We start from the raw sequence: 13,364 nt of genomic DNA, 5'->3' as shown, positions 1-13,364 counted from the left end.
TATGTGAACCCTTTGGAATTTCTTTCTTCTTTTCTGCATTAATTAGTTATAAAATGTGATCTGATCTTCATCTAAGTCAAGAATATTAACAACTACAATGTGACTAAAATAATAAAATAAAATTCTGATCTTTCCTGTCCTTATTGAGAACAGCCAGAAAAACCTTATAGTGCTAGTGAAAAAAGTATGTGAACCCATGCAATTAATTGGTTGACACCCCCCAGCAATAACCTTAACCAGGTGCCTGCACATCACTCAGGAAGAATTTTAGCCCACTCTTCCAGGCAGAACTGCTCTCTCATATCATTCGAACATCTCATGAACAACTCATTTTATAGCATCTCTTTTGGGTTGAGGTCTGGGCTCTGACTTGGCCACTCCAAAAGTTGGAAATGTATTTTTATTTATTTTTTTTTCCTGAAGCCATTTTGTTGTGTGTGTTAATACACTTGGGAATTCACCCCCCCCCCCCCCCCCCCCCCTCAATCACTGCAAGCTGGACAGGCAATGATGCAGCGAAGCAGGCCCAAATCATGATGTTTCCTCCACCATTTGGATGATGTTTTCATGATGATATGCTGTGCCCAATGTAGTGCTGCATGTTTTTTCCAAATAGTTCAATATAGTTTCATCAGTCTACAAAACATTTTACCAATACTGTTGTGCAGTGTCAATGCGCTGAACTTCAGGCATTCAGCAATGTTCTACTTAGTAAGCCGCAGCTTTTTTCATAGTGTCCTGCCATAGACATGCTTGTTTAATGTTTTACCTACAGTAGACTCATGAACACAGATGTTAGCCAGTTCCAGTGATGCCTTCAAATCTGTCACTCTGGGTTGTTTCTTTACCTCATTAATGAGTGTTTGTTGTGCTCTTGGGGTCATTTTTACTGGACGCCCACTTCTTGGTAGAGTAGCCTCCATTTGTGGATTGTCTACCTAACTGTAGACTAGTGAGTTTCTTTCTGACATCACTTTGTAACCCTTTCCAGCTTTATGTAAATGATCAATTCTCATCTTCTGAAAGCTCCTTTTGGTGATGCATGGCTCACATAAGTGTATTCGTCTTGTGCAGAGTAAACCCAAAAACTCAGTTGAAGTGGTTCTAGTCCACACCTCCCTGTGAGGTTTTTATAGTTGTTCTCAACAAAGACATGAAAGGTCTGTGTTATTACTTTAGGCACATTATATTTGTTAATACTTAGAGGGAGATCAGATCTCATTTTATGACAAATCAATGCCGAAAACCATGAAATTCCCAAAGGTTTACATTCTTTTTCTTGCCAGTGTATGTCAGAGCCAATTGAACTGATTAATCCTGACTTTGGCTTCTAGGAACTAAGACTGCAGCTCTACTGCATTGAGTTGAGCAATTTTAAACAACAGCTTCATTTATTGTCAGTACAAGCACATACTGTACTTTTGTTAATTGTTAATATGCATTTGAGACGAGAGGGGCTCAAATGCTTAGACGCTATGAAGAGATTCTGACATTTGGGGGTGCTGTTGTGCACTATAACAAAATCAACGGCTGGATCTTTAATGCCCATTCATCCATTCTGATGTGAAGCAAAATATATATTTGTATAACAAAAAAAGTTTCTATATACACACATGCATATATATAAATGTATCAGTCTGACGTGGAGGGGAGCTTCATCTTCAATATGTCACAAAATAGAAGTGAAGACCTCCTGTCAACATTTCCAATCAAACTAGTTTTTGTGTGTGTTTTCTTCATTTATATTCTGATAGATAGATTTTGAGACTTGTCTGATAATACCAATGTGTTCTACTGACGATACCAAATGCCACCTGTACTCATGTCAACCACCATGTCATTATTTGAACTTTTTCTATTCACTATGTGTATTTCTTGCCAAAGCCTCTTCCCTCTTCACTGCAGTCTCCATCTGTCATGTGCCATGATGATGGATGACGGTTTGAAAAGAAAAAAAAAAATCTAAGTTGGTCTTATTATCTGATGTTGGTGCATCCCTTTGTCCACACTGCAAACATGAACTAATCTGTAAATAAACAGCGTAGTCTGATGTCCTAAAATCTGGGGGTGGAATAATTACGTTAAACTTCAACATGAAGTTAGGAAGATATTTATTTTAGTCCTGAAATATGTCTGTTTTTTGTTTGTATTTTGGTTTTAGTTGTTAATTTGCATATTCTTTCCCCCTTCATTTTCATCTTTTTTGCCATTGATTTCAGCAAATGATGTCCTTTTGGGTTTTTTTCTCTTTTTGAGTCTGTGTGTGTGTTTCTATCTTTTTTTTTTTTTTTTTGATGTAAAGAAAAGACACAAAGACAAAAGCAGATTGAACCCGTTTTCTCCTGCTTTCACGCAAACATGGATGGAATCAACCCAGCCGGTTGAAGCAGTAATGTTTTGATACACTGTACTGTTAACAGTCACAGATATGCTTTTTCTAACATTTTAACATTTATGATTACCAATACTTTGTACATCTTTATTGCAATAAATAAATGAAATCAAATCAGTTGCAATCAAAGTCTCCCTGTGCTCTGTATTATTTTTGAAGTTACAGAACAGGCAGGAATCCACTGTATTGACTAAACCACCTGCTTAACATTATTAAAGTTAGAAATATACCAATTCAACACCAAGTTGTTTTGCTACTTCTGGATTTAGTTATGGGAGTATGTGTACAGAGTTCATGAAGAAATCATTTTAAGTTTGTAAGCCCTAAATTTTGTTCTAATGGCACAGTAAACAGGAAAAATGTCAGGTCTAAAGCAGAAACCTGCTGATGGTAAGATGGATACTAGTGACGATGTTTGTCTTGACATGGAGTGAGGATAACAAGTGATCTTCTAATGGGGAAGAGAAACATTCCTTTAGAAAGCCCATATTATGCAAAGTGTACTTTTTGGTCACGTTTCTACACTCGGGGCTCGATCCAAACACTATAATTCAACAAATAAATGTTGAACTGGTAGTACAGCCTCTTCATCCACGAGTCATCAGGCAGGACCTGGCCTGCACCTTCAGAGGTGAACGAGTTGCGTCCCGCTCTTGGGATGAGATGTGTGAAGTCAGCTGTGTTCAACTTGTTTTGCCCCCCCTCCTCTGTAGATGTGAGTGTAGGACCCAGATGTCTTTCCATCTTTGTAACAATATTACATGTGACTGGTTACCAGGAGGTTTCTGACACCTAAGACTAGTGTCGTTTAGTCTTTTGAAGGTAGGTAGAGAGGCTGGTTAGAGAACTCTACCTCCATCCATCCTTCAATCCAGATTTCATTTTAATTTGAATCTGTTTGTTCACTCTGACCTTCATCATTTCATGTTACTGGTTTAGATTCTTTCCTTTTGTTTTTGGTTTTTACAGCACTTGACATAATAGAAACATCAAAAAGTCTCCACTGGATGAAGTGAACGTTAAAGACATATAAACCAGACTCAGTTCAATTATCAGGTGAACGCTGTTATTGAGTTTCTACATTGTTCATAACATTTGTTTCAACGTCATTCAAATGAACTTTGTTACATTTGATGAATCTGAATTAAACCTCTGTGATTAAAGTCGGCATCAGTAGAAACACTGTTAGATAAACTCTGCAACACAGAACTAATTGATAAAAACAAACAACAGTTGCCCAACTCTTTTCTTCCAACATGAATTGGCAGCATCTTTGTGTTCTAGTTTATTCTCTGATCAACGGGAGCACAGCTGTTGGTTTACTGGACCAACTGATGTCACACACAATTCATGCTTGACGTTTTAGCCATGGAATAAAATGACCAATATAAAACAGTATCTCAGGTACATATTTTAACTTGCTGGCCCACTGCTGACTCCTCCACCAACCCATCCAGGTACAGTTGGAACAGCACTGTCCTTTAACAACAACCTAGTCAGAAAAAAAACATAGAACAGTCCTCTGTAAAATGCTGTGAACATTTCTTGAGATCTGTTTCTAGTCTCGAACTCCATCCATTGTCTCTCTGACTATGTGCAACATGGACATCCAACTTCACAGCAGTGTGACCCCTTTTAGCTCTACATAGCCCTCAGCTGTAACCTTTTCTCCAGAGGCAGATATACCAGCAACTGCCCACGGTTGCCACATGCTTTTCTGAAGATGTTCATGGTCCCAGTGAGCAGCAGTCACCCACTTACTACTAGTTTTACTTTGCAGTGACAACGTCCACATCAGTTTTTCTGTTTCAGAACCACAACTGGGACTAAGATAACAACGAGCAGCACACAGACAGACACGGTAATGGACCAAAGGATTTTACAGAGTCGGTTTCTTCTCTTTTCTGCTTCTTTCTTTTTCAGCAAAGAGTCAAATCCTGGTGTGTAGAGGTCCTCGAGCCAAAAGTCCAGATCTTTAGCAGTCTTCTCATCCTCCTGTATGGAAAATGAAAATATGCATAACTGTCAAACATCATAATCTATAAATACGCTCAGTGAACTTAGCTGAAGCTTGTGATGAGCTTGGAAGTTTCTCATGCCATGCTAACTGCCCCTTTTGTGTTTTCTATATGTTTTATCTGCCAAAATATTCAGACTGTTCTTCTACTATAATATTTAATTTTGCAGTTTTGTGCCATTGTGCGACCACTGAAACAACTTTTCACAAACACTCCTTGTGACAGGTTTGATGCACTGACGTCTGTTTCCCTGGAAGTCTGGATCTGTGGCTTCATCCTTTGAAGACAGTGTATCACCACTCAAGCTCTTGTACTATTATCAAATCCCACTGGACACTTTCCATATGGAGTCATGTTGCTTTAGACACAATCCAGGTCAAACTTGAGAAACTGTGTTTTCAGTTACAAACCGATTGGACAAAGAGGCTCTTCAGATGCCAAAAGGGATTATTTCACATGAAAAGTCAATACAGCAGGAAATCAAGTGGATAAAAAGGAACATTTCAGTCTAGAGATCATAAGCACAACTTGAATGTCAACGAGTAAAACATTCAATTTTGTGGCAAATTGCACCCGACATGAATTATTGAAAACTTGAAATCAGTGTTTTCATTGAAGTTTTACTTGAGGTCCCATATTTCCACTGACATGTTTGTTTTGAACTATGCCTAAAATGAAGTACTATTCCTTTGTCGGTTTGTGGCGATTTGACTTAAACTTGTTCCATCTGAGCAGAATAAAAACTAAAGTAATGAAGGCAAGAATCACAGGTTTAGTGTTTGTCTGTGTCGTGGTGCAAACTGTCCTCTAATATTCACATTTAAAACATTAGCTGGAATTACCACACTGCACTTGTTTGTCTCCACCAACCAGTGAAGCTGTAGTTTAGCTGCACGTGAACGTGAGTCCAAGACTGAAGACAGTTTCTCGAGGTGTTTTTGAGATTACACTGTGTCCATCTGTCTTTGTCTCTGCACCAATCCACCCACAAACACCCGTCAGCCACCCCGTCAGTCACAGCCTCTCTTCCTCCCCTTTGATTACCTTCAAGTAATTTGCGAGGTTTCCGTGGATTGTTTGTGTGTCGTACTCTCTGACAGTCCACGAAGGCTTGAACTTCTCGTTGTCCACTGCATCCATCGACCTCATGTCCATGTACAGAGGATTCCTTTTAATGTTGGACTTCAGGGTGACTGGAGTGATGTGTCTCTCCAGGTATCTGTCCACAAACACCACAGGACTTTCTTCTGGAGACGGAGGAGACCTGCTTTCCGTCTTTACCCTATGTTCCCTCTGTGGAGACAATGAGGATTTGAAGTGTCACCATGTGCAGCTGTAGGTTTGTAATAGTTTCTACAGTCAGAGGAGACAACTTTAACTTATTTTCGTTCTCTCCTCTTCTACTTTTTCTATCAACCCTCCTTCTGTAGTTCAGTGCTGTTGTCACAGTGTCTGGATGCTTCATCAAATACTAGACCAATGCTCCAGCGTGATGGCTGATAAATACTGAATGCTGCACTGCCCTGTTCTCCTGTTTCAAGTCTTTATCTCCACACTATGATCATCCCTCAAGATTATTCACACACATAATACATACATAATGTATTTAAGTCTATCTGTAGTTCAAGCTGTCGAAAGCAGTTTATCCACATCACATGCCAGAAACAGAACAAACAGAGATGAACATGTAGCAAGGGTGGCTAGTCCATACCTGGAAGTAGACCCTGTTCTGCCAGTGTCTCTGACTGGACATAACCGCCCCGACCTGGAACATGCCGTGCGTGGCCGGCAGCATCCCGACGTCCAGCTGGAGGAACTTCTCTGGGTGGTTGTTGTTGGGCAGAGCCGAGATGTCCATCGTGGTCCTCTTGATTCACACTCACTGCTGGATTGTCAGGCAGGATGCATATGCTCACTACAACTCGCACGTTGTGCAATAATTCATGAAGAGCAAGATATTTATGAGCCTGTATCACTTGCAGGTGTGTGTAACCCAACCTGACCATTAAAAGCCCGATGCTGAGAGCCAACAGTGTCACAGAGAGAGAGAGAAAGACAAGGTCGCCTAGTGCCTGTCATCGAAGCCGTCTGAGCACTGGGTCACATAAAGCTGCTCCAGTGTGAAGATGAATTACACTCCTCTGTGTGAGGCCTGTTATAACACACAGCCTCTGATCCCTGATGTTATTACCTTCTGTGCTGTAACCTGACAGTGGTGATGTCCAGAGCAACACCTGAGCAGCTGCTAAACCTCTGACAGGGTATATTCCTCCTGACCTTTCAGCACTGAGGTCAAAGTTTCTCTTGATCACTAATTTGTATCAACATTAATATGTTAAAAACTAACGCACAGATTTCAGTGATGTCACCATCGAGTCAGAATCAATATCAGACCTCCTATTGTGAGGTGTTTCTGTCAAACTCCATGTATGTCATATATCTTTTTTAGATAAATGAGAAATATACATATAGGATGCATTGCATTTTACAAGGAAAAGCATTTTTCCAAAGCCAGGATCTTCAGGGGTAAAAGGTCATTTAACCCTTCCTTCATTTATTAGTGATTTGCAGCAGTGGTGAATTTCTGAAGATAATAACAACCAAGTGAGTACTGTCATTAGCATAAAGCTACCAAATCACTAATTGTGATGATCTCTGTAGAAAGTGCACACGTAAAGGCACAACATCATATCAAGCCAGTCTCTGGCAACGACGAAGAGCTGTGATTGGCTGGGTGTAAATGTGTGGTCCGTCATATCTGTGCTTTCATCTGCTTCAGTGATGTATTTGTTGCTGTCCTACAGGACACCCCTCTACCAGCCAGCGTAAATGTACTTTCATCTCTCTCATCTGCTCCTTTGCTTTTTGCAGCTTAGCGCTTGGTTGATTGGTGCCCTTTGCTCTATATATGTCTTTAGTTTTCTGTCTTTTCTCAGCATTGTTTATTCACAGGATAATCCACTGGTAATGTCCCTCTTTACAAAAGCAGGTTAATCCAAGCTAAAGAGTTGTGAACATCTTCTATGACATAATACTAATAATACTTTTTGGCATTTTTGCCTTTATTTTGATAGTACTAGTAGTACTAGTAGTACTAGTAGTAGAGAGGGAAACATGGGACAAGAGCTGCAGTTAGACTGTAACCATTCAGCTACCAAGACGTGCTAAATAATACTTGTTCTTAATGTTATTACAACATTTGATCATTTGATTTGCAGTTTGTACCAAATAGTTTGCAAAGAGGTGGACAGCTATTATTCAACTCATTGTTCCACATGTTGGACAGATTTGGACAAACCCACATAGAACCAACTTATAAAGTACAGTCTACATGATAAAACCTTATTCCAATTGAATCTATACCAAACACAAACACAAGCACATTATTCACACATGTGAGAACACATCAGACAAGGAGAGAAGTGAAGCCTGAGTGAAGAAGAGGACGGGGAACAGAGGAGAGAGAGGGAGAGAAACACACAGCTGTGATGCTCATGTGCTTGAGAGACAAACATAGTGTTAGAGATGCATTTAAAGTGACCTTACTGTTTTGTACTGATCCTGCCTCCATTTCCTATCCCGTGTTTTTGTTTTGGTCTACTACCTGATCCCCACCGTGTGTCTCTTCTCCAAGTTCACTCACTACACTGTTACTGTGTAGTTATGGTCTTTCCAAGCACCTCTCTGATCACTTTGTTTTCCAGCCCAGTAACCTTGCCTTGTTTCTTGCGTTGTGTTTCTTGTCCTGTGTGTTTCAGCCGTGTTTTTGACCTTGACCTTGACCTTGCCTCTGCCCAGCGCTTGTATTCTTGTTAGTGTTGTACCTGTTTTGTCTGGACTCTTGTTTCTCCCTCCTGCACTATCCCTGACTTTCCTGTTCACCTGGCTTGTTAAACTCTGGTCCCCTCACCTTTGTTTTTTAGATTGTGGACCTTGAACACCGTTGGTTTTGTTCTTTGTTTTCCAGTGCTCACCACGCTTTCTGTTACTCACCTTTATTTCTAGTTCATGGACGTCTTGATTTGGCCCTCCCGACCACACAGGGTACGTCAACTAGGCTCCTGCCATCTTGTCAGTGGAGGCATCAACTCCCAGAGTTCCCCTGTTTCCCCTGACTGTATCCTGTATTCACTTTCATCACATTATCCTTTAACAACAAAACTAATTTCCATCGTGTCTGACATTTTAGTGGTGTCCTCAAACTACTAGAACCCAGACATCTGTGTTTACTAGGTTCAATAGATTCATTAAAACTAAGCTGAGACTGGTAGCAATGCAAGCCCTGAAGTCATCAAATAATAACTCACCAACAGAGATGTAAACACCTGGAATTAAAAGCTGAAATGTTGATTTATTTTCTCATATTCATCTTTTGATGTCAAAGGAATTATCCCCACATTTCCAATACTTTTGGAGGAGTATGTGACCAGACAGTGACCAGAATGGACAATACCCTACCAGCAGCCTCTGACTGAGCCCATGTGTGACTAGAGCAGATCATTGGGGAATTCAGAGACAGTGAGGGGGCATTCACAACATGGGAAATATATATATATATATAATATTTGTATTTGTTTCTAATCAGTGTGACAGACACTTCTTCAATGAGCTGTAAACAACACAATGCGATTTCTGTTGTATATGTTTTGACCACCACTTGCTCAATACAAATAAATTCAGTGCTCAAAAAAAAACAAAAACACATTGAACAATCCTTCAAAACTTGAAAATATCTCTTCCTTTATCTTTTTAAAATCTGTTGACGACTGATTCTAAATAACTTTCACAATCACCTGCTCTGTTCTGTTTTAATCTTACATGATTTGAGTCCTATTCTAGTTTATACATAAATCCAAGTGGACATTTGTTCTAAATACAATACAATTTCTGAGATTTTTGAGATATAGCATTGACGAGAAAGGGACATCCATGAGGTCACAGTGACCTTGACCTTTGACCTTGGACCACCAAATGTAGTCAGTTCATCCTTGACCCTAAGAAACTGAACTGAAGAAATTCCGCCAAGGTGTTACTAAGACATCACAGTTGTCCGAAATCTGAAGGAAGTGTTGCTCAGACATTGCATTCGTAGAAATTGGGTGGATGGATGGACGAACCTAAAAACTCACTGACTAATATAAAGTATAAAAAGGTTTAGCATCAAGAAAACAGCAGAATGACAACTGCTGCTGATAGATCCCACCTCACCTGACTCGGAGTTTTAGAATATACACTGCTGCTGTGTAGCAGGGCTCCCTGCTGTTACCTGAGGACCCTGGGCTTCAGCTGCCTCCCTTTGCTTCCCTGTAGATCCACCTCTGAGACTGTATAAACCTGGATCACCATGTGTAACGACCTCTAACCAGTCCTCTCTTTGGTTAACCTAACCCAACCTTCTCCTGGCCATAGCCAGTACTCTGTGCCTGTTCTCAGAGGGCTGGGATCTAATGTGTACCCTGCCTGATGGGAGCATGACTGTGCACAACAGATTCCCTTTTTGGAAATATGTTCGTCACAGGGAAACAGATGGAAGACGGAGGCAATCACAGCCTCCTTGGCAGAGGTTTAAAGCGCGCTCCTGTCAGTGCTGCAGGCGCGATGGAGGGAGATGGAGAGAGAGAGAGAGAGGGAGAGAGAGGGAGAGAGAGGGGCGGGGTGGAGTGGAGGTTGGAGTTGCGGTCGCCACATAGATGTGGTTGGTGCAGCAGGGTTGCGCAGCAATCCTCCAACGATGTAACGTTGAGGAGGAGGAGGAGTGAAAAATCCGGGCAGTCTGACCAATAAGGCGGATATTGCAGTTTTACCGTGTGCACATGTCCGATGTCGTCATTGGGAAACCACTATCGTCCTGCCTCATATCGCACAACTGACAGAAATGGATAAGCACAGGCTGGGAGTCCGGACTGATGCGGTAAGACACGGAGCCTTTCATGTACAGTACCGCGCCGTCGTGCGCGCTGCTGTGCAGAGACGCACGATCACGACGCGTTTTTACCTCCACTCATTTCAACAGTGTCCCTGCTTGGTTTCTGTTTGGTCTGACATCAGTGCAGCGGTCATCGAGGCTGAACACGGTACGGACTGTGTGTGTGCACACATCAGATTCATTAGCAACATGTTGGGTGTGTGTTCGCATGTTCTGAGCACGGAGGGGTGCAGCAGGTCATCTGTCCTCCTCATTATTTGTCCAGTGCAGTCCTTTTCCTGCTGGCTGATGTTGGACAGATGTAGGCTATTCCCATCCTCGAACACTGACATCATCCTCATCAGGATTCTGACTCCAGGCAGCAGCATCAGCAGCATCAGCATCAGCATCAGCAGCAGTCAGAGGAGCTCACTACGCAGTGTGTGCTAGCTCTGCGCCTCAATGCGACGGTTGCTCCTAATTGATGCATTGCTTCGCAAAGTTCATTTGATTTCTAATCGGCCCTCAGCACCGCACTGTTGCAGTGTGAGGGAGCTTGCATGGGATGTGTAGTTTTTTTAGCCGCCAGAGTAGCTTAGCCAGATGTTGCAGAACTGTACATAGGCCACAGCAGGCCTGTGTGTGCAGAGAGACTGATGGATGGATGGATAAACAGTCTTTATGTAGTAGTCTAAACCTTTTGTAATTATAGGAGCTTTAACGATAAATTACATTTTCAATTATCAGTGATCTGTCTAATTAATATCTAATGGCTAATTACTTGGAGTCAAATACTACTCATCACATAACAGCCTGAGTGTCTGTCTATGATGATAAATATATAAAAGCACCAAATTCTGACATAGAAGCTGAACCAGATGTTTTGTAGCTTATTTGTATGAGCTTGGTGTTTTAGCATTGGCTGTCTATTCATTTTGCTTCAATAGACCCACTAGATTCACTAACTAATTATTTCAGTAATATCTTTTCATTATTCACTCCATGAAATGAGGAGCTCTCTGTCAGCCTGCAGCACCCAGGTGGCCAAATATGTCTATGTCTCTGAAGACAGACAGTGATGGAGGGAGGAAACTGCAGCTGAGGCCGAACCCGACACACACCTAACGCCTAGAATCATAGTAGTTGCTACTCGGTGATGTCAAGAAATTCTCTCTACACTGGGAAATTTTAAACTGTCCCAGGTAAAAGATCCAAATGTGGCAACACCCAAAACTGTGGGAAAGGATCAAAGATGGCTGTCATTGTCTTACAACCTCAGCTGGCCTGTGACAAAAATGTGTCAGTGACCATCTTACAGCGTTGACTGCTGTTATGACTTGTGTCTACTAATGATGTCATCTTCAAGTTTATTAGATGCAAAAAAATCTAACATGAATATTTGAAACAGATTTTTTTTACAGCTGTTCATCTAATAATTAATACAGCTTTGGACTAATGTGATGGACAGCCCGACTGTCCAAGGTGCCATGAAAACTGAAGTGTAACCTTGCAAGGTGTTTGTTTCAAGATTCAAGATTCAAAAAACTTTATTAACCCCAACGAGAACTTGTTTTGCCTCATTACAGTTGTTCCCAACACAGATAGAAAGAAAGAGAACCACAACCAGGAGAGATCCAAAACAACACCAACACTGAGTAACATCAATACAGAGAACTCGAAATATATACAGAAAATGTGAGATGAATGAAAATGGGTCAATATTTATAGTTATGACAGCAATTATATGACAGAAATAGTCAGTTCCCCCTCCTCTTACAGAGGGGGGAGGAATTGTAAAGATTGATGGTCACAGGTAGTAAGGACCTCCTGATGATGTTCTGTGGAGAACTTGATGTTGATCAGTCTCTGACTGAATGTGCTCCTCTGTCCAGCCAACACTCTGTATAGTGGGTTGGAGGGATTGTCCAGGATTGAGAGGCGTTAGGACATCATCCTCCTCTCAGCTACAACATGTAGAGGGTCCAGCTCCACCCCCAGAACAGAGTCAGCCCTCCTGATCAGTTTGTTTAGTCTGTTAGTGTCTGCCACCTTCATGTTGGGGCCCCAGCAGACCACAGCACAGACGTTAAAGGACTTGAGTCTCCTCAGAACGTATCAGGCATCAGGCTCTGAGCCTTTTTGTACAGTGGTGCTGAGTTCTTAGTTCAGTTCAGTTTGTAGTCCAAGTACAGTCCCAGGTATTTGGACTCGTATATGACCTCCCCCTGTATAAAGAGAGGGATGACAGGACTCCCAGATTTCCTGAAGTCCATCACCAGCTCTTTTGTTTTACTGATGTTGAATTGGAGATTGTTCAGTCCACACCAGTCCATCAAACTGTCCACCACTGTCTGGTACTCTGTGACATCTCAGCCCTGAATACATCATACAACTGCAGAGTCATCAGAGCATGTCTGAAGATGACAGGACTCTGAGTTGTACCTGAAGTCTGAAGTGTACAGGGTGAAGAGGAAGGGACAAAGAACTGTCCCATGTAGAGCACCTATTGTGTCGCTTGTCTGTGCACATGGCTTTGACATCCCTGACACCTTCAGTCAATTCTAGTCATAGTCTAGTTCGGTACAGTACGTTGCCTCTTATGTAGATTCCTTCCTACTTTCATGAGGTAATCCACAGTTTTTGTCTTATCACAACAACAGTTGAGATTTATGTTTGAATTATGATAATTGGCCATGAACCAATATAAACATTTGGGCAGTGCACAGCTATAGTGCTCTGAACTTTTCCCCTCTCAATTAACAATTCATAACCTTCAGTACTTTGACTACTCGCTTGTGGTAGGCCTAAAAACATGACTATAATAAAAAATAAAATACAGAGGATACAAAGGGGAAGATTAGGCTCTCTGCATTGGCCATGAAATAACCATAATTAAGCTGTAGTATGATACCAAGATTTTAAATCTTGGTATCAGCAATCTATCACAGTTCTTAGGGCTATTTTTACTTGATACAACTGGTTGAGTGGTCTTCAGTCTTTACAAGAACATACAGCTGAGTATCATCAGCATATGAGTGTAGTTAATTTG

The 13,364-nt window shown here is 41.4% G+C and overlaps 1 protein-coding gene across 1 annotated transcript; it reads right to left on the bottom strand.

Annotated features, from left to right (window-relative positions):
• Window positions 1-4,186: 4,186 nt before the first annotated feature.
• Window positions 4,187-6,268, bottom strand: LOC113147690 (major intrinsically disordered NOTCH2-binding receptor 1-like). The gene is made up of 3 exons (XM_026338851.1): window positions 6,122-6,268; window positions 5,455-5,703; window positions 4,187-4,387 (listed from the first exon to the last, which is right to left on the bottom strand). Exons 1-3 carry the CDS (start codon window positions 6,266-6,268, stop codon window positions 4,187-4,189), a joined length of 597 nt encoding a protein of 198 aa, XP_026194636.1.
• Window positions 6,269-13,364: the final 7,096 nt, after the last annotated feature.

The sequence above is a fragment of the Anabas testudineus genome, chromosome 22, assembly GCF_900324465.2.
Source record: "Anabas testudineus chromosome 22, fAnaTes1.2, whole genome shotgun sequence".
NCBI lineage: Eukaryota > Metazoa > Chordata > Actinopteri > Anabantiformes > Anabantidae > Anabas > Anabas testudineus.
The sequence above is the reverse complement of the archived record's forward strand: the minus strand, read 5'-3'. Positions and strand labels throughout refer to the sequence as shown.